Raw genomic sequence first — 18,906 nt, forward strand, 5'->3', positions numbered from 1 at the left:
ACATTTTGATTTTGATGACTTAATAAGAAAGTTGTTGTTTATGGTTAATTTCTAGTTGTAAACTTGTATCATTGATGAATCATGATTGTATGCATAATGTTACAAACTTACAATGTACATGTATGAATCTATGATTGAAAGTGTTACTTGTATCATCATGAGAATTTGTGTAATATCATAATATCATGTATCCATTAATTTTTTTAATATATCAATATTATATATATTATACAATATATAATGTGTCCTACGTGTCATGTTCTGGGGAGTCCCTGTGTCATGTGTTAGACTCTCGTATTTTCGTGTTTTGCATGTCTCATGTCCCCGTGTTAGGTGACTTAAGTAGAGAGCCATTAAGAAGCCCCTCATCACAAGGAACCCCTTTACTTATTGAGCCTACATTACAACTCAACATTAGACTAGAATTGTTTATTCCATTGGTGGGTGAAAACCCCCATTACTTAAACAAATCAAACCTGCTCTGTAAAAAATAGATCACTCCATCCTGGAGCAGGAAATGTGAATACCGTGGGCCAATCTACCCAAGCAAGACACCAAGGCTAATGGGAGAAAGACTGCCGCAGGCCATTCACCCATAGCCAAATCAACATGGCCCCATGGATGAAAGCTTCATTCCCCCCAGTCAAATCAACATGACCCAGTGGGAGAATGTACGCCCGACGTTGCAAACCGTAGAAACATCAACATTTCTTAGGGGTGCGTCTGTCCACCATGTGAATAAAGCTGTTGAAATTTGGTTGTCATTGATGTCAACCCAAGTAGCAGCCAGATGAAGCCTCGATTTGAATGACAAAAATGACAAGGAAGGTCAAGGTTCTTGGGCTCGTGATCATCCTCATTTGATGGCCCTCATCATGTTGATTCTAATGATAGGTGGCACATCTCATAACTCCTCACAGTTGAGGAGATATGCCCCTTTAAAAGTTGAAGACCCATTTGTGGTCAAAATCCCCAAAGAAGATTCTACAAGCAGCCCACAGATTGGTGGCAATTTTATTTCAAAAATTACGTTAAATTAATGATGTGCCTATTCTAAAAAAATTTCACTTGCAAAATGAAATATGGTCAAAGGATAATTATTTTGTCAAGTTAGCCTCCGAAATTAAAATTATTTTTGGCTCCAAGAATTTAAATTTGAAAATTTAAATTGAACTGGCTTCCCTCCTTTTGATCAGGTCAGCTCCATTAGAAGCCCCTCCTCCATCACTATTAAAAGAGGCTCGAATTCTCCACAAAGGCATGCATTTTAACGCTATTATCTGTGATTGCTCTCTGCGACCTTGAGTAGTCATGCATATAATTCTCGAGAAGGTTTTGGACTTGATTTTATTTCTTTGGTTAAGGATCTTCTCGCTATAATTCTTGGTTATTAGCTCAGATTCTCCTGAGGCCTACTCAGCCCCTCTTTGGCAGAAGTCTGTGACAATCCTGAGGCTAATCTAATATACATATCTGAGGCATTTTCATTGGGTTTACTGTGCAAAATTTCGGCCTCCAAAGCATTCATTTCTTAGCTTATTCCAAATTTAATTCTGAAGCATATTACGAGGCTAATTCAAGTGTATTTTTTACTATTCAAGGGCTCATCACACGACTATCTAAAGACTGTTCAAGGATAAATTCTATGTCACTATGATTGTGGTTGATTCAGATCTTGTATGGGCAATTGTTGAAGGCCTTGTTTGGACAATTTTTGCACCTCTAGAGGACGGTAATCTAATTTAAGGCTCAACCCTAAAGGCCCTTCCATGACTGTTCTAAGTATAAACCTGAGGTTTCATTTCAGACCTGAGACACAAGTTCGGATGCCCAGTCAAATGTTCTGAGGCCCATCTAGAGCTCGTTAGAAGTCTGTTTCTGATGACGAATTGTAGCAGATCAAGCATTGTGATCCTGAGACAAGCAGACCTACTTGACACCTAAGTTTGAGCCCTTCTAAGAACATATCTTTAGAGAATATCTTGTGTATTGTTCAATGTGTTGTGAGCATCCTTGAGGATAGGAAGCATACTGTGGTTACTTCAGATTCTCAGTAGATATATCTGTGGAGCAATGGATGAGGGAAAATTCAACAAACTCTGTCTTGCGTTAATCTGGGTTAAAATTGTTTATTTTCTTGTGAATAATCTGGGCTAAGAACTGTGAAATATCACTGTACTTGTTGAGAGTGGTTGCACTTAACTTGAGACAGATCTGGAAACTCCGTTTGTGCCCTGATTCAATCTTGTTCCAAAAGCATGGCTAAGGTATGTTGATTCTTGTCTTGGTCTGATAAATTAAAGGGCTGAGTCAGAATAGACTCACATTCTCACTAAGGATCTATGCATATTTTAGAGGTCAGTGTTGAAAATTGTAGTGTGGAAGGTCTTCTTTGGCTCCTGCCTTAGCCAGAAAGACCACGAGTTGTCCTTCTTTGACCATAGAGAGAGTTCATCTTGGACCCTTCTTCAGTTAACTACAGGATTGGATGGCAGTTCGAGTTAAGATACAACGAGTTGAAGCTTTAGTCATTAATTGAAGTAATGACAAGTTATGACTCCAGTTATGACTGGAAAGCGAGAACTAGTTGAACTCAGTTAACTTGCCAATTAGAGACTCGAGTTCTAAATTTGAACAAGGCCCAAAATTAGCATGGATCGAATCTATAAAGGAAGGACAAAGACACAAAGTTTATTCGTTGTTTTAGTGAAAAAGTTTTGAGAGATCTCTTTGCTTGTGGTGTGTGTAGCCTTAAGGAGCAAGAACGCACAGGTGTATTGAGCAGATTTGTGCTACATAATAGGATACCAAGTGCACACAGAAATAGGAGCTTAGTGCGCTACAAAATAGGAGATTTTGTGCAAATAGAAATAGGAACTTAGTGTGCTACAAAATAGGAGATTTTGTGCACACAGAAATAGGAGCTTAGTGCTCTACAAAATAGGAGATTTTGTGTGCAAGGAAATAGGCCCTAGTGCGCTAGGAAATAGGGTTTCTAGTGCGCAAAGGATTAGGAGCAGGGATCACGAGTTTCACAGGGTGAGTCCAAGCTAGTTCAGCAAGAAGAACAAGGTTGTTCTCAGTGTAACAGATTGCCTTGTAAGAGATTCGATTACTCAAGCTCAATCAATAAAATACTACACCAAAGAAGCAGGTTTTCTCAATTGGGTTTCCTGAGAAATCAAGTGTGTCAATTTGCCTCTATGTTTCTATTCTGCTGCTTATTAGTTAAGAAACTTTGTATCTTGGTGAAAGTAAATTTGCTTTCAATATTGGTTGCCTTGTTTTCAGTATTCACTAAGTAGTTGCAGAGTTTTATGGAAATTGAACAGGGTATCAAAGCAGAGATCGGTATAAAGACTGGCACCAAGTTGATCAGTTAGTGAAGAGCGTAGATCAGTCAGGAAGGCTAGCGCTAGAGTTTGAAGAGCAGTTCTTTGAAAAAACAGTGTGGCGTTCCAAGGACTAGGGGCAGATCATTGTTTTAGAAGGATCATTGTTTAGAGGGAGCCTCTAGCTTCTACTCATGGAATGAGCGGATATTAGTAGTGTTGGAAGATAATGGGGTTCTCGAGTTTATAAAACGGACTATAGTGCCACCTCGAGATCCCCAACAGTTGGCCCAACATAACAAGAATCATACCAAGGCGAGGAGGATCATTCTAAAGGGGGTCAAAGACCATATTATCCCTCATCTCCATGAGAAGAAGACAGCATATGAGATGTTTATAGCCATCTTAGATCTATATCATGGTTCCAGTGATGTCAGGAAGCTAGCCCTCAAGGAGAAGCTAAGAAGTATCAAGATTAGCAAAGGAGAGCCCATCATCACATATCTTTCAAATTTCACTCAAGTTCAGGATGAGCTAGGTGGTGTGGGTGAGACAGTAGCAGAAAAAGACCTTGTGAGTTTTGTGCTTCTAGGACTCCATAAGTCTTGGTATGGTTTCCAAGATGTAGTGAGTGTCAGAGAAAATTTTCCCAAATGGGAAAGGTTTTGGAGTGACTACGTTCAAGAAGAAATTTGGAGAGGGACGAGAGATGGTAGATCAGCAAAGACAAAGGACAAGAAGAACTTTGCGTTGGCAAGCAAAGGAAACAAATCCAAGGGCAAGAAAGGCAAAGGCCAAGCCGAGATCAGTCAGAAGGGCAAGAAGAAGAAGAAGGATCTAAGCAGGATCAAGTGTTTCCATTGCCACAAGTTCGGACATTATGCTACAAAGTGTCCTAACAAGAAGACGGGGTCCAGTTAGGATCATGTGGCAGCATCAGCTGAGGTAGATGGGTTTGCTTCTCAGTTCAAGAAATATTCCTCATTGATAGCTTGCATGGCAAGCTCAGTAGGCAGCAACATGTGGTATATTGATTCTGGGGCATCCTTCCACGTGACCAGGAACAAGGAGTATTTCAACCAGCTGGAGGAGAAGGACATGCGGGTTCATATTGAGCTAAGAGATAACGGCAAGTATGTGACCAGAGGAGTTGGTATTGTCATCTTTGAGAGGAAATTTGTGACCTCTCTCGATCTCAGAGATGTCCTCTATGTTCCAGACCTGAAGAAGAACCTTTTTTCGGTGGCAACCCTAGAGGACAAGGGGTTATGATGCCATCTTCAGCAGAGGTAAGTCTTACCTCAAGCATCTAGCTTCTAGATCAATGAAGCAGATAAGTGTGAGGATGAAGAATCTCTAAAGGTTGTAGGTTGAGACATGCACAGCCTTAAGCAACAAGGCAGCAAGTGGGCAGAGCAAAGATGGAGGAGAACTTTGGCACAAGCGCATGGCACACTTGCATCACAAGGCGCTAAAGATCCTACAGCATATAGCCACAGGGCTACCACATAATAGTCTTGACAAGAATGGAGCGTGCAAGGGGTGCACACTTGGCAAGTATGCCAAATCATCTTTCTAGGGCCAAGAAAGCAGAGCCAAAAGGTATTTTGGAGCTAGTGCATTCATATGTATGCGGGCCCTTCTCCTCTCCATCACTTATGAGACACAAGTATTGTGCTACTTTCATAGATGATTATTCCCAAAAGACATGAATCTTCTTTATGAAGAAGAAGGAGGGGAGGTCTTCTCCAAGTTCATGGAGTTTAAGGCCTTGGAGTTGGTAGAGAACTAGACCAGGAAAAAGATTGAAGCATTGAAGAGTGACAATGGCGGGCAATATATCTCCAATGCCTTCAAGGATGAAAGTGCCAAGGAGGGCATTAGGAGAGATTTGACAACAACCCATAACCCTCAGCAGAATGGGGTGACTGAGAGAAAGAACTGCAGCATAGTTGGAGCAACCAAGGCCATGTTGCATGATCAGGGACTACCTATGTTCTTGTGGGCAGAGGCATGCAACACTGCAATATTTCTACAGAACAAAAGTACACGCAGGGTGCTTGGATGAGTTAAACCAGAGGAGGCTTTCACGGGCAAGAATCCTGACGTTTCACACTTTCATATCTTTGGCACAAAAATTTATAGCCATGTGTCCAAAGGTAGCAGGAAGAAGTTGGAGCCCACAGTTGAAAAGGGTATTTTCGTGGGTTAGAATGAAATATCTCAGGTGTACAGGATGTATATTCCATCACTCAAGAAGACAGTTATTAGGTGGGGCATGAGAATTGAGGAGGACAGAGCTCTGAGGGAGTCCTTAGAGCGAGAGCAAGTTGGAGTACCTTAGGAGGAGCCTCAGCCATGATCACAGTTTGAGTCTCAGCCAAGTGGCAAGAGGACCGCATAGCAGGATGATTAGGAGGAGAGGCCAGGACGAGAGCAGGCAATGACTCAATAAGAGACTCCTGGCACAAGGAGGAAGAGAGCCAAGTGGGTCGACGAGTTGATTCAGGAGGCCCATGAGCATGTTGAAGCTCCTAGCTCTATGTTTTGGCAGAGCAAGCAGCCACAGAGGTACACCGGATAAATGGCACTAATGATAGAGTTGTTGGACACAGAGCCTTCTTGTTATGAGGAGGCAGCCTCTCAGTAGGTTTGGCAGGATGCCATGGTAGAGGAATATTCCTCCATCATGAAGAATGATGTCTGGGAGATTGTGCCACGACCAGAGGGAAAATCAACAGTAGGCTCGCGTTGGGTGTGCAAGGTGAAGCATGGAGCAGATGGGAGTGTGGAGAAATACAAGGCCAAGTTTGTGGTCAAGGGCTTCTCACAGGTTGATGGCATAGACTATGATGAGATGTTTTCCCCACTAGCACGGTATTCATCCATTAGGACAATTCTGGCACTTGCAACATAGATGGGGTGGAAGATTCACCAGATGGACGTGAAGAAAGCATTCCTCAACAAGGTTGTTGAGGAGGAGACTTATATGGAGCAGCCAGAGGGGTTTGAGCAGTTCAGCAGAGACACACATGTGTGCAGGCTGAAGAGAGCTCTTTATGGGCTCAAGCAGGTTCCAAGAGCATGGTACACTCATATTGACAACGACCTTCAAGGATTGAGCTTCACTAAGAGTAAGGCGGATCCCAACCTGTACTACATCATGGTTGAAGTGCTTCCACTCATTTTGGTGCTCTATGTTGACGATCGTATACTAATTAGAGCAAACAGCTTGATTCAAGATTGCAAGGTAGACCTTGCAAGGGAGTTTGAGATAAAGGATATAGGGCTTATGCACTATTTCCTTGGATTGGAAGTTTGGCAGGGTGATGGTGATATCTTCTTGGGACAGGCCAAGTACACGCAGGAGATTCTCAGGAGGTTTCATATGCAGGATTGTAAGCCCATGGCCACACGCCTAGTCACAAACTGGAGGAAGATGGATGCTAGCAAAGCAGAGCAAGTAGATGTTACATTATACAGGCAACTCCCGGGGTTGTTGATGTATTTGGTCAACACACCGCATGATATTTGTTTTGTAGTAAACCAACTAAGTTAATTCATGATGGAACCGACCAAAGTTCACTGGGTTATTGTGAAGCATGTTTTGAGGTATCTCAAAAGCACATCGGAGTATGGAGTGTGGTACAAACAAGTTGAAGGAGTGAGGCTTGAGGGCTTCACAGATGCAGATTGGGTAGGGTGCTCCACAGATCGGAAGAGTACTTCAGGTTGCATCTTCAGCATTGGGTCAACAGAGGCCGAGTACATGGCTACCAGTTTGGCAGCGTGAGAAGCTATCTAGATGAGGAAGTTGCTTGTGGGACTTTTCAGACAAGGGATGGAACCTATTGTGATATATTGTGACAATCATAGTTGCATTAAGCTCTCTAAGAATCCAGTGTTTCATGATCGCTCCAAGCATATCGAGATCAGGTATCATCATCTTAGAAATTGTGGGCAGAAAGTGGTAGTGAAGCTATCATACATTCCAATAAAGGAGCAAACAACAAATATCTTGACCAAGGCATTAGAAAGAAACAGTTTCGTCTATTTCAGAGACAACTTAGGAGTTGTACAAAATCCCTTCCTCGTTAAGAGGGAGTGCTGAAAATTGTAGCATGGAAGGTATTCTCTAGCTTGTGCCTTAGCCAAAAAGTCCATGAGTTGTCCTTCTTTGACCATGGAGCAAGTTCATGGAGATAGTGAGGTTATTTATAATTGGCAAGAATAACTTCATGAGTTCATGTGTAGTATTGGAGGATCAATTACGTGGACCCTTCTTTAGTTAACTACAAGATTGGATGGCAATTCGAGTTCAAATAGAACGAGTTAAAGCTTCACTCATTAATTGAAGTAATGACAAGTTATGACTCCAGTGATGACTGGAAAGAGAGAACTAGTTTGACTCAATTAACTTGCCAGTTAGAGAATCGAGTTCTAAATTTGAACGAGCTCCAAAATTAGCGTGGATCAAATCAATAAAGGAAGGAGGAAGACACGAAGTTTATTCGTTGTTTTAGTGCGCAAGTTTTGTGAGATCTCTTTGCTTGTGATGTGTGTAGCCTTGAGGAGCAACAACGCACGAGTTTATTGCGTGAATTTGCGCCACATAGTAGGAGACCAAGTGCACACAGAAACAGAAGCTTAGTGCGCTACAAAATAGGAGACTGTGTGCAAGGAAATAGGCCCTAGTGCACTAGGAAATAGGGTTGCTACTGCGCAAAGGATTAGGAGCAAGGATCACAAGTTTTGCAGGGTGAGTCCAAGCTAGTTCAACGAGAAGAAAAATGTTGTTCTCAGTGTGACAAATTGCCTTGTAAGAGATTCAATTGCTCAAGCTCAATCAATAAAATACTACAAAAAAAGAAGCAGGTTTTCCTAGTTGGATTTCCTAAGAAATCAAGTGTGTCAATTTGCCTATATGTTTATATTCCGCTACTACTTATCAATGAAGAAACTTTGTATCTTGGTGAAAGTAAATTTGCCTTGTTTTCAGTCAGCAAGCTTTGTGTGGGTAATGAAAGAGGCAAGGAACGGGAGGAACACTTCGTGTGGCTCGAGAACAGCCAAGAGGAACACTTGCTGCATTAAGTAGTTGCAGAGTTTTATGGAAATTTAACAATCAATTTTTCTATATATTTGAGCACTGGTTGAACTTGTGTTGAGAAAAGGGTTCTAGGTCACTGTAGCCTTCAAAACACTGATTCGTTACAAGCCAACAATAGTTTTATCCTTGAGTTTGATTAAGATCATCTTTCAAGGGCATCTTATAAAGTGCACTTTAGGATACAACTGAAGCCGATTTTAAGGCACATTGTTCTTCCCTCGCGGCAAACCTTTTGCGACACAATTTTTGGTGATATGGCTCATGTTTGAGACTAGTCTTCACACTGTTCTCTGACGGATCTGAAGTAAACTATGTTTTGGTTTATAAACAGCAAAACTAAATTCATAGCCAATCAAAAGTATGTCTCAAAACTAAGGGAATTCATGTGTAGACATTAAGGAAGTCTAAGGCAGAGGAACAATTGTAGCAAAGTGAGGTATGCTTTGTTTCTTCTATATCATGAATTGAAGATGCACTTCATAAACGCTTGTAAAGGAGGTTCTAAAGGTTGAAGACTAATAAAGGTTGTCTCATCATTGCTTATCTGAAGTATCATCAGAAGAAAAAACTTCATTGAATATCCTTGTAAATGGGTCATTTTCCTTGGTACGAGAGCCCACAATTATTTTTCCTTTTATATTTTCAGGGTGGTTGGGTGGTGCAAGGTAGGAGAGTGAAGTCTCCCTCAAGTTGTAGCCTAAAAACACTTTAGGGTGGCAAGGTGGTGCTAGGGCAAGTTGAAGCTTGTAGGGTGTTGGAGCATCCATTCAGTTGAAGTTGATAAAACTAGGGCATTGGAGCGTCCTTCCAGTTGGAGCTAGTGAAACCAAGGTGTGGGAGCATCCTTTCAAGAGTTGCAGCTTCCTGATAAGCTGAAAAAATTTTGTACTCATTGATTATTAGAAAAGTGTTTGGTGGTTTTTCTCCCAAAAGGGTTTCCACCAAAAATTTCTTATGTACTACTCTTGTGATGTATTGATGATTTATGTTTTGATTTGATGTTAATGCTCTGAAATTAATAATTAACTAATTGCAAGTGAAATGTTGATTCACCCCCCTCTCAGTGTTTCCAACAATTGGTATCAACGCAATCATCACTACTCATGGCCTGCATCCACATTGGCAAAACTTTGGGGTTAGGTTATTATCGCTGCAAAGCAGCTAAGTATACAAACTCATATTACATAGGCCTCTTTTGATTCCAATCATGCCTTTACAAAGCTTTCTATGTTGTTTTCTCCTCGGAAAATAGCTCCTAGGGAAAGTCTCAGGCACTTCCCCTTATTCCAAGGATGGTACCCAATGTAAAGCGGATCGTGCATAAGTTCCAAGCACCTCACCTAAGAGACTCAAAGAGAACCTAACCTGCGACCTACCATATATTAGGGGAGAGATCTCTCATCAAACTCATGACCACTTGAGCAAACCTTTAGGAGTGAAAGGCTTTCTAAGCTACCAAAAAATAACAGTGAAATACATATTAACTGTTCATATTCTATATGAAAATTTCCTCTTAAAAGAAACATATAGATTAGAACAAAGCCTTAACCCCTATTAAATTATGAATGTGCAATATAAAATTGCAGATGTTGAAATCCAAATTTATATTAATGTCTACTAAAGACCAAAATAGGTCAAAAGGACTAGAAAATACAACCAGCAATAAGAACCAAGTAGAAGAAATAAGTGCCAGATGCATTCCCTAAAATGAAAATTCCATACAATAAAGTAGCATGAAAATGATATAAACATGCATGAGGGCTATACAGAAAAGGTAAAACACTTGAAACTGAGTGGCCCGAGCTTATAGGGCCTTGGGGAGTAATCATGAACAGCACCAAAGTAGCGGCAATCTAGCTAGAGTCTGAAGAAGAAGTAGAAATCCAAAGTCAAAGAACTCCTAGTAGTAGGGAAGAAGCTAATAATGCAGGAAGCTAAGAATGCAGCTCTGAGAAGATATCTTGAATTAGTGACACTCGGGGCAGACCTGACCCTTCTAAGTTATAGAAGCCCTCAACGTGACATTGTCTGGAGCGCAGGTGGTGCAGGGCAATGAACAGTGTTGAATGGTACTAGTGCTACCTCCTAATGTCCTGGACCACGTGAAAGGAAGCCATATGTGTCCCAGTTCCAGAGGAGATCTGAAATAAAAGTCAAAGTCACCTGAGAGTAAATACCACTCTAATGTACAAGTAAGGAACCACTAGTCGTAGTATTTCAAGAAAGTTAATAAGCATCTACCTGAGTGCGTATAGAGGCAATGGAGCCTCCCTCTAATCTCATTATAAACTGGGCACCCTAATGATAAAGTGTTCTAAATCATTCAATAACCACAGCCTACGAATCCATTTTCCCCTGGGAAGATGGTGATCTCCCTCAACATTCATTTGGTGCGAGTACACCCTAACCTAGCTGGGAACGAAATGAAGTTCATGTGGCAAATTGTACCAATCATATCTCAGGTGAACAATAAGCCCATTGAGGTGTAAGAGGAAATGCTCTGAGTAAGAGACTAGCTTAGAGTGTAGAGGCCCAAACAATGCAGTTGAGAAAACCCGAACGAAGATCCTGCAAATATCTATTAATTTCCTCCTTTAGGGGGAGAAGGTGGGTAGGGGCATTAAAGGAGATCTAGTAGGGAAGAAAACGCTCAATTCAAATTCCCATTGACACCCAAAATTACCCTGCCTTAGAAAAGCAACAAGGTAGCTCACCTAGCAGACCAGGGAAGGTTAGTCTCTCAAAGGAGCAAATAGCCAAAGAGGGGTGCCTCTTGCACCTTACTGATATATCTTCCTGAGAGATCATAGGTTCAAAATCAAAGGAATAGAGTATGTACCATGTACACATTCATAAACTCTAGCAGTCAAATTCCTGCATGGAGAGGAGTTCTTGTTCCATAAACAAAGGGGTCTTGTAAACCAATTTGGTGTCTGACTTGGCCATGACCTTAAATTTGATTATTATTATTATTACTACTATTATTATTAAATATTCAAAGTTGAGATGTGCTGCCTTCAACTTTGCAAACTTGAGGTACTTATCAGTCCAGGGTTTAGATGGGTCTGTGCTAGTTATATAGTGCATCCAAAAGAACGAGAATAAGCTCTGGTAAGACATTTGGAGGAACATACACTTGAGAAAAACAAAGCAGTGAAAACATTGTCAAAGGTGAATTAATACAGACAAGAACGTTCGTGTTCATATTCTATATGTTTTTTTAGTACGAAATAATCCATTACCACACTCATTGTCGGTAAGCAATTCAGATGTGAATATGGAAACTGTGACCACGCGTTGTTACTCTGAACAGTGAACACAAATTCCTATCATATTGAGGGGGTGAATATGCTCCAGACCATGGTCTGAATTGCAAGCTTGCTAAAAATCAAGTGCCAATCCTTTGTTGAGAGTATTTCCTTACACGTTAATATAGCTACCGAGACTTCTTAAATTCAAACAAATACTAACAATTATGATTGTGATTTGTGCCAGGAAAGTCATCAACAGTTTCTATTATGCTGCAAATATTGAAATGGTTAAAAATCGGGAAGAAGAATACTATTTTACTCACAATTCTGTGACAACACGGTACTCTCCTTGGTTTGCATGAGAACAAGTAACCCCACTCCAAGGTGATAAGTCTCCATCCCCACACGGATCATCTCCAACCCATGCGTACACCACTTTCCATCCAAGAGATGCCTTGATCTCGTTCAATGCTTTCACTGCAGATCAAATGTTTCATTAATCCATGCAAATCACTTTAAGCACACAAACCCTAAATCACTCTGTTCTAAACAGTGAACAACCAAATTTAAACATTACAGGCTGACAAAAGGTCTAAAATCTTTAGCTCTGAGCCAAAAAAAAAATCCAACAACTTGCACCTAAAAAGAGTTTATTCTTAGCCTCGGGTAAATCCAATGTGAAAGACCGCCCACTCAACCTAATGTAGATTACCGAAAAAGAAAACTCCAAAAATAAGCGTTCCATATTCACTTTAACAAGTGCGGATCCCAATTTGAACAGATCAAAAACAATTAAAATGGATCTCAGATTTAGAGATGATTAAAAGGGATAACACAAGAAAAATTTCAGGGTCGTACCATCTCTTTTGAGAGTTTTGCAATTAACAACGTTCATCAGCAGGACGAGGAAGATGACGATAGAGATGAAGTGTGGTAGATTACAGGTATTCGTCATTGTTAAGTACCGCTGTTGGGTTACACAGAATGAGCTCACCCTGCACTTCACGCGTTTTAATGTTCAATATTTGGCATTGGGGTAGTTGAAATCCAACTGCGATTGCTCTCCTGGGCTCCTGGGTTGTCTGAAGGGTCTGGAAGACTGAGAGTGTCAGATCTCAAATTCTATTCCTTTATATTAATGAGAAAATTAGGGGTTATGGTTTAATTTTGAAATTAAGTTTTGCTACGTATTCCTCTCATACTTATTAAGGAGAAAATTAAGGGTTATGGTTTAGTTTTGAAATTAAGTTTTGCTATATATTCCTCTCATTGTAATTCATTTAATCTCATTCTCATTGTAATTCATTTAATTTCATTTCATTACATCGAGGTATTTTTTATTTTATTTTTATCAAGGTGAGTTGCGAGAAATTTAATATTTATTTTGCGTTTAGGGTAACTGTATTTTTTTTTAAATGATTTTTGCGTTGAATCTCTCCACTATTTATTTATTTTTGGATAGATTAGATTCCTCACATATTATTTATATATTTCTCTTCGTCTATATATCACTTTTCTATAGGAAATTACGCACCCGGTTTTGCAAGTGATAAATTATTTCAGAAAGATGCTTCTTGATGGGCATATGGCTGTCACTAATGTTGTTGGTCTCTCGGGGAATTGGGGGCTATATGAGACTCTCCATGGGTTAAAGTTAAGGCTTTTTCATGTTTTGTTGGTATCTTCTTTGCTAGTCATATCCGTGGTTTAAAGGGTCGAATTCATATTTTAAATGTATATGCCCCATACAGAGATCGGGTTGTTTTCTGGGATAACCTGATTGCGTCGGAGATTCTAGGACTTGTGTCTCTTGTCATTATAAGGGATCTGAATTACACAATTGGGCTGGACAAGGTATGGGGGAGGTCTAGAAAGGTTGACGTTATGGTAGATCGGATCAAAGATATTATTATCGATTACAACTTTGTTGATATATGCCCTTCTATGATTGTTCCAACTTGGGACAATGGTAGATCGGGGGATGGATATGTCGCGAAGAGGTTGGACCGTTTCCTCTTACATGAATAGTTAGTTGAGAGACTTGGGATTGTCCAATCAGAGGTGGTGAGTAATTATATCTCGAACCATCGGCCCATTATCCTACACTGGAGGAGGGGGGATCTCAGATGTGGGATGCCTTTTAAGTTTAATCGTGTATGGCTGGAAGACCCGGATTTTAACAATCTTGTGCGGGAAGTCTGGAATCGAGTTAGGGTTCGGGACACTTCCCCCATGATGCATATACTGGATAAGCTTCAAGCTCTTAGGGTGGAGGTAAAAGCATGGGAGAAGAGAAAATGAAGTCAAATGAACAAAGAGTTACTTGACATTTTGAGGGAACTGGATGCCATTCGCCCTCATACGCTTGTGCATAATCTCCCTGTTGCTATCAGGAATCGTATTCATGCCCTGGAACTTAAAAAGAAACATATACTACTTATTAAAGAGTCTACTTGGTGCCTAAAAAGTAGGGCCATATGGATTCGGGAAGGGGACAGGAATACAAAAAAAAAAACACAGATTTGCCAATCACAAGAGAAAGCTCAACTCCATATGGGAGATCACTGATGCAACCAGAAAGCGGGCTCAGACGCAGAAGGACATTTACAGAGTCGTTGTTCTTCATTTTCAGAAAGCCTATTGTCATAGGGACTTGGACTGTGCTGAGGACGAAATCTGGTGGGTGGAATTATATCCCTCCATGTTCGACGAGGATGCAAACTCAGATCTATATAAAGTTGTCTCAAAGGAGGAAATCCTGGGGGTTCTTAAATCCTTTAAGGGGGACAAGAGTTCGGGGCCTGATAAGTGGACGATGGAACTTTTTACACACTTCTTTGACATTTTTAAGCAGGATCTCCTTGACACGGTGGAGGAACCGTGGACCAGGGGATATATATACCCACATATTAATTCTACATATATTTCTCTCATTCCGAAAAGGACTCCCTCTGACTCTTTCTCAGATTATAGACCCATTTCACTTTGTAATCTTATTTATAAGATTATCTCAAAAACTATTGCTAACAGGATTAAGCATACTTTGTCTAAGTACATATCCCCTGAGCAGTTCAGCTTCCTGCAAAATAGACAAATTCACGATGTCGTGGCGATTGCCCAGGAATGCATGCACTCGATCCATTCTAAAAAATTAAATGTTGCTATTATGAAGGTTGACTTACAGAAGGCTTATGACTGCCTAGACTGGGGTTACCTGAGGTTGGTACTTCATAAAATTGGTATACAGGCCAGATTTGTCGAGTGGATTATGGCCTGTGTTTCAAATGTCAATTATGTTGTTGTTATTAATGGTTATCCCACAGATTTCTTTAAGGCCGGGAGGGGACTTAGACAAGGATGTTCTCTATCTCCTCTATTATTCATATTGGCTATGGATGGGCTGAGTTTACATATAAAAAAGCAGTGGCAACGGGACAGTTTCAAGCACTGCACTTGGGTAGAGACATCAGAATTTCACATAGTTTTTTTGTGGATGATGTGCTCATCATGGGGATGCTCAATAGGTATGCATGGCTGACCCTTTTTCATATATTTGCAAAGTTTGGGAATGCTACTGGACTGTTCATGAATCTTCAGAAGTCTATCGTATTACACGGCATATGCGATATGGAGGTTATTGCATATATACATAGACTTTTCGGAGTGGCTTCTGAATTATTGTCGGGGGGCATGAAATATCTTGGCTATCGTATTAAGCCCTGTAGTTATAAGGTCAACGATTGGATGTGGCTTGTGGACTATTTTTATAAAAAAACAAAACAAAACAAACAAACAAAAACAAAAATGGGTGGGAATTCAGATGTTTATCCTTAGGGGATCGCATCACACTGAACCATGCGGTGATTACGCAGTTGGGACTATACTAGGCACATTTATATCATCTCCCTCTCACCGTCATTAAGAGTCACAATCAAATTATGGCAAAATTTATCTGGTATGGTATGACTAATAAAAACATACTTCATCTTTTCAAGGTTGACTATATCTCTGTTCCTAAGCGAATGGGTGGCTGGGGAATATTGAATCTGAGGAGATTTGGCTGGGTGTTAATGCTGAAATCACGATGGAGGGGGTTATTTGGGAATGGCATTTGGATCATGATCATAAGACATAAGTATCAAAAGGACCACGGGTTTCTTGTCTGGATGTGCAGAGGACGTATTTGATCACATTGGGCTCAGCCATTTGGCTCAGTTTCATAAAAAATAGTAAATGTTTTTTGCAAAATCTTGCTTGGAAACTAGGTTCTGGACACAGAATTATTATTGGAATGGATCACATACTGGGTACTGAAGGTGACAATGGTATATCAGATGGTTTTATACATTGTATAAACAGTCGTGGGATCTTCTTTTGGCACCAGGTCATATCTGAATGGCAGGGTCAATGTCCTATTTGGAAACGGGCATGGGAACTGGGCCTGGACGAGCAGATGGCACGGGAGTGGGAACAGATTAGAACTGGCATGCAACTTTTAGGAGTATGTCGTGAGGAAGATAGGGACAAGATTGCCTGGATAGGCAAAATGAAGGAGGGGGGCGTTGTGGTCGTTGATATATATTACACACTCTGTTGCCAGGAGGTACAACACACTGAGGTATGTTGGTTCTACAAATTCTGGAAATCTAAAATCCCCATTAAGATCATTCTTTTTCTTTGGTTGGTTTGGAAGAATAAAAATCTAACTTGGGAGAACCTCCAGAAGAGGAATTGGCATGGGTCAGGGATTTGTGTACTATGCAGGAAAGCGGAGGAGAACAATTTCCATATTTTTCTAAAATGCCCTATGACTGCATAGGTTTGGAGCAATCTTGTTGGTTCTATTGGTTTTCCCTATAACCAATATGACAACATTATTGCTTGTTTGAGTTGGTGGAGTAATCAAAATTCCACATGGCGGAACATCCCCCTTATTCTCTTCTGGGAGATTTGGAGATGGTGTAACAAAATCATTTTTGAAAATTACTTATGCAGGTGTTGGATCACATTATTAAATGGTATTCTATTGGTAAACAACATGACACAGGGCCTAAGAAGATCATTCACAAACAGACTGGCCCTAGGATGGAGTACTCGGTTGGTTTTTTTGATGGGGTGGCACAAAGGAACATATGTGGCTATGGTTTCTGGATTGTTATATCACAGGAGCAAGAATTTTGGGTTCATTGGGGAGCTAGCAAAGGCAAAAATATGAGGGCTGAAGCGATGGCTCTATGGGGCCTTCTCTAGTTCACTAGCTATCTTAACATCCCTTCTATTCACATATTTGGGGACTCAAGGATTATTATAGACCATGTTATGGGTTGAGCAAAAGTTAGCCAACCAATGCTCCATGGCTGGCTCAATCAAATTGAGAATCTTTGGGCCTCTTTTAGAGACTCAACGATTGTGCATATTGGACGAGACTTTAATCAAAATGTTGATCAACTGTCTAAGAGGGGGCTACAGGATGTTTTGGATGGGATGCACATAGAAATCAAGCTAAGAGATAACATTGTGGACGTCGGGGTGCTTCCATTACCTGGATAACAACAAATTTTCTGGAGGAGTACATATGTTGTTTTTTATGGTTTTTCAGTGGTTTTTTAAGTGACATTGTTATATCTTTTTGTTTGTTTTTGCATAACAAACTTCCACATATTAGATACCTAGTTGTTGACTAATTAGATTTTTTTTGGTTGTATGATTGCAACTGTTTTCATATGTTAATACCACTGGGTACATAGACATAAATCTAGATTGTAGACTATATATTTTTTGTGTCGTCAAGTCGGGATGGACTTGATATGACTGTATCTGAAGATATATGATGGTATTTCTGGCATCCATCTTTATACAATATGTACAGATAAAACTTGGATATATATGTCGCTTTTTTCTTACTAAAAACAAAAACAAACAAAAACAAACAAAACAAAAATACAAAAACAAAAACGAATTACATTGGTTGGTTAGAAAGTCCAACCAAAATTTCTTATTAAGATTAATTTAAAAGAATTCATCAAAACATTATGAATCACTCATTGTGATTAATTTAAAAGAATTTTATCAAAACAATATTAATTACTCATTGTGATTAATTTGGAACAAAATCATCTAAACATTATGAATCACATAAGTCTAAACTCAAAAAAAAAAGTATTTTGAAATTTAAAAACAATCAAGTGTTTTGGAGTTTTATAAGAAGTGAAGTTTGATGTGTATGTAAAAAATAATTTTTTAACACTTTCAAAAAATTTGGAGTTTTTATAAGAAATGAAGTTGATATGTATGTAAAAACTCATTTTTAGCACATTCATAAATGTATTATAAGTTATTTTAAAACATTTTTGTAAATGTATTATATCTAAATAAAAATTGAGAAATAAGTTATTCATACATATGTGTATATATATGAATTATAAAATTATTATATTAATAACATTATTTTATATAAATATGATGTTATTATTTTTAAACTTTTCTATATACATTATATCCATTGAACACATTTAAGTGAATTTGAGAAATGAGACATGTAGATATTTTGAAGTGACATAGAAAATTATTTTACATAAATATGATATTATTTTATTTTTTTAAATGAGAAAAATAATGTTTATATTTTTAAAAAATATCACGTTGCATGGAAATCTATGCTTTAAGGAAGTTTGTTATCTAAGAGAGCAACTTTCAACCTAATGAGAGTAAGGAGGAATTCGCCCTAGAAATAGTGATCTAATCCCATGGTAATTTGGCATGGCAACAAACTTTGAATATATGTTTAGGGTTCTCATAAACATCGCATAAAATTCAATTGAGTTGAGGGATGCCATGGTCTATTAATGGATCATTAAGAACCAAGCCTACAAGGATGAAGAACCTTGCAAAAAAAGTCCTTTTGGGTTTAACCAACAAATTATAGAGATTGCACAAGTGAAAGAACTAAGATGTTTTCTTGGACTTGAGTATCCATGACATATTTATTTAATAGTTGAGCATAAGGTTATGGTAATGATACTTGTATTCATTAATAAACTTTAAAAACTTAGTATTTTCGAGTTCCAGTCATTCCCCCAAGCCATAATAGATTATAGGTTTGATTTCAAGGATGCCAATTTATAACTTTCAACCAAAGAAATCGATGTTTAGTTTTAACCTCAATAAGTCTCTACCTATGTTGTTGTGTCTTCTAAATAATCTTAAAGATGAG

The 18,906-nt window shown here is 39.3% G+C and overlaps 1 protein-coding gene across 1 annotated transcript in view; it reads right to left on the minus strand.

Annotated features, from left to right (window-relative positions):
- The window catches only part of LOC149184802 (Leucine-rich repeat (LRR) family protein), a 121,191-nt gene extending 108,381 nt beyond the window's left edge, over positions 1-12,810 (minus strand). Inside the window, exons 1-2 of the mRNA XM_089417709.1 lie at positions 12,552-12,810; positions 12,017-12,170 (exon numbers count right to left, since the gene is read on the minus strand). Of these exons, the coding sequence (XP_089273835.1) occupies positions 12,017-12,170; positions 12,552-12,648 (251 nt within the window). The 5' untranslated portion in view covers positions 12,649-12,810. The remainder of the gene's footprint in view (positions 1-12,016; positions 12,171-12,551) is intronic.
- Between the last annotated feature and the right edge of the window lie 6,096 nt (positions 12,811-18,906).

The sequence above is a fragment of the Pinus tabuliformis genome, chromosome 3_2 (assembly GCF_031772625.1).
Source record: "Pinus tabuliformis cultivar Carrire ecotype Pingquan chromosome 3_2, CPIR1, whole genome shotgun sequence".
In the NCBI taxonomy this organism is placed as follows: Eukaryota; Viridiplantae; Streptophyta; class Pinopsida; order Pinales; family Pinaceae; genus Pinus; species Pinus tabuliformis.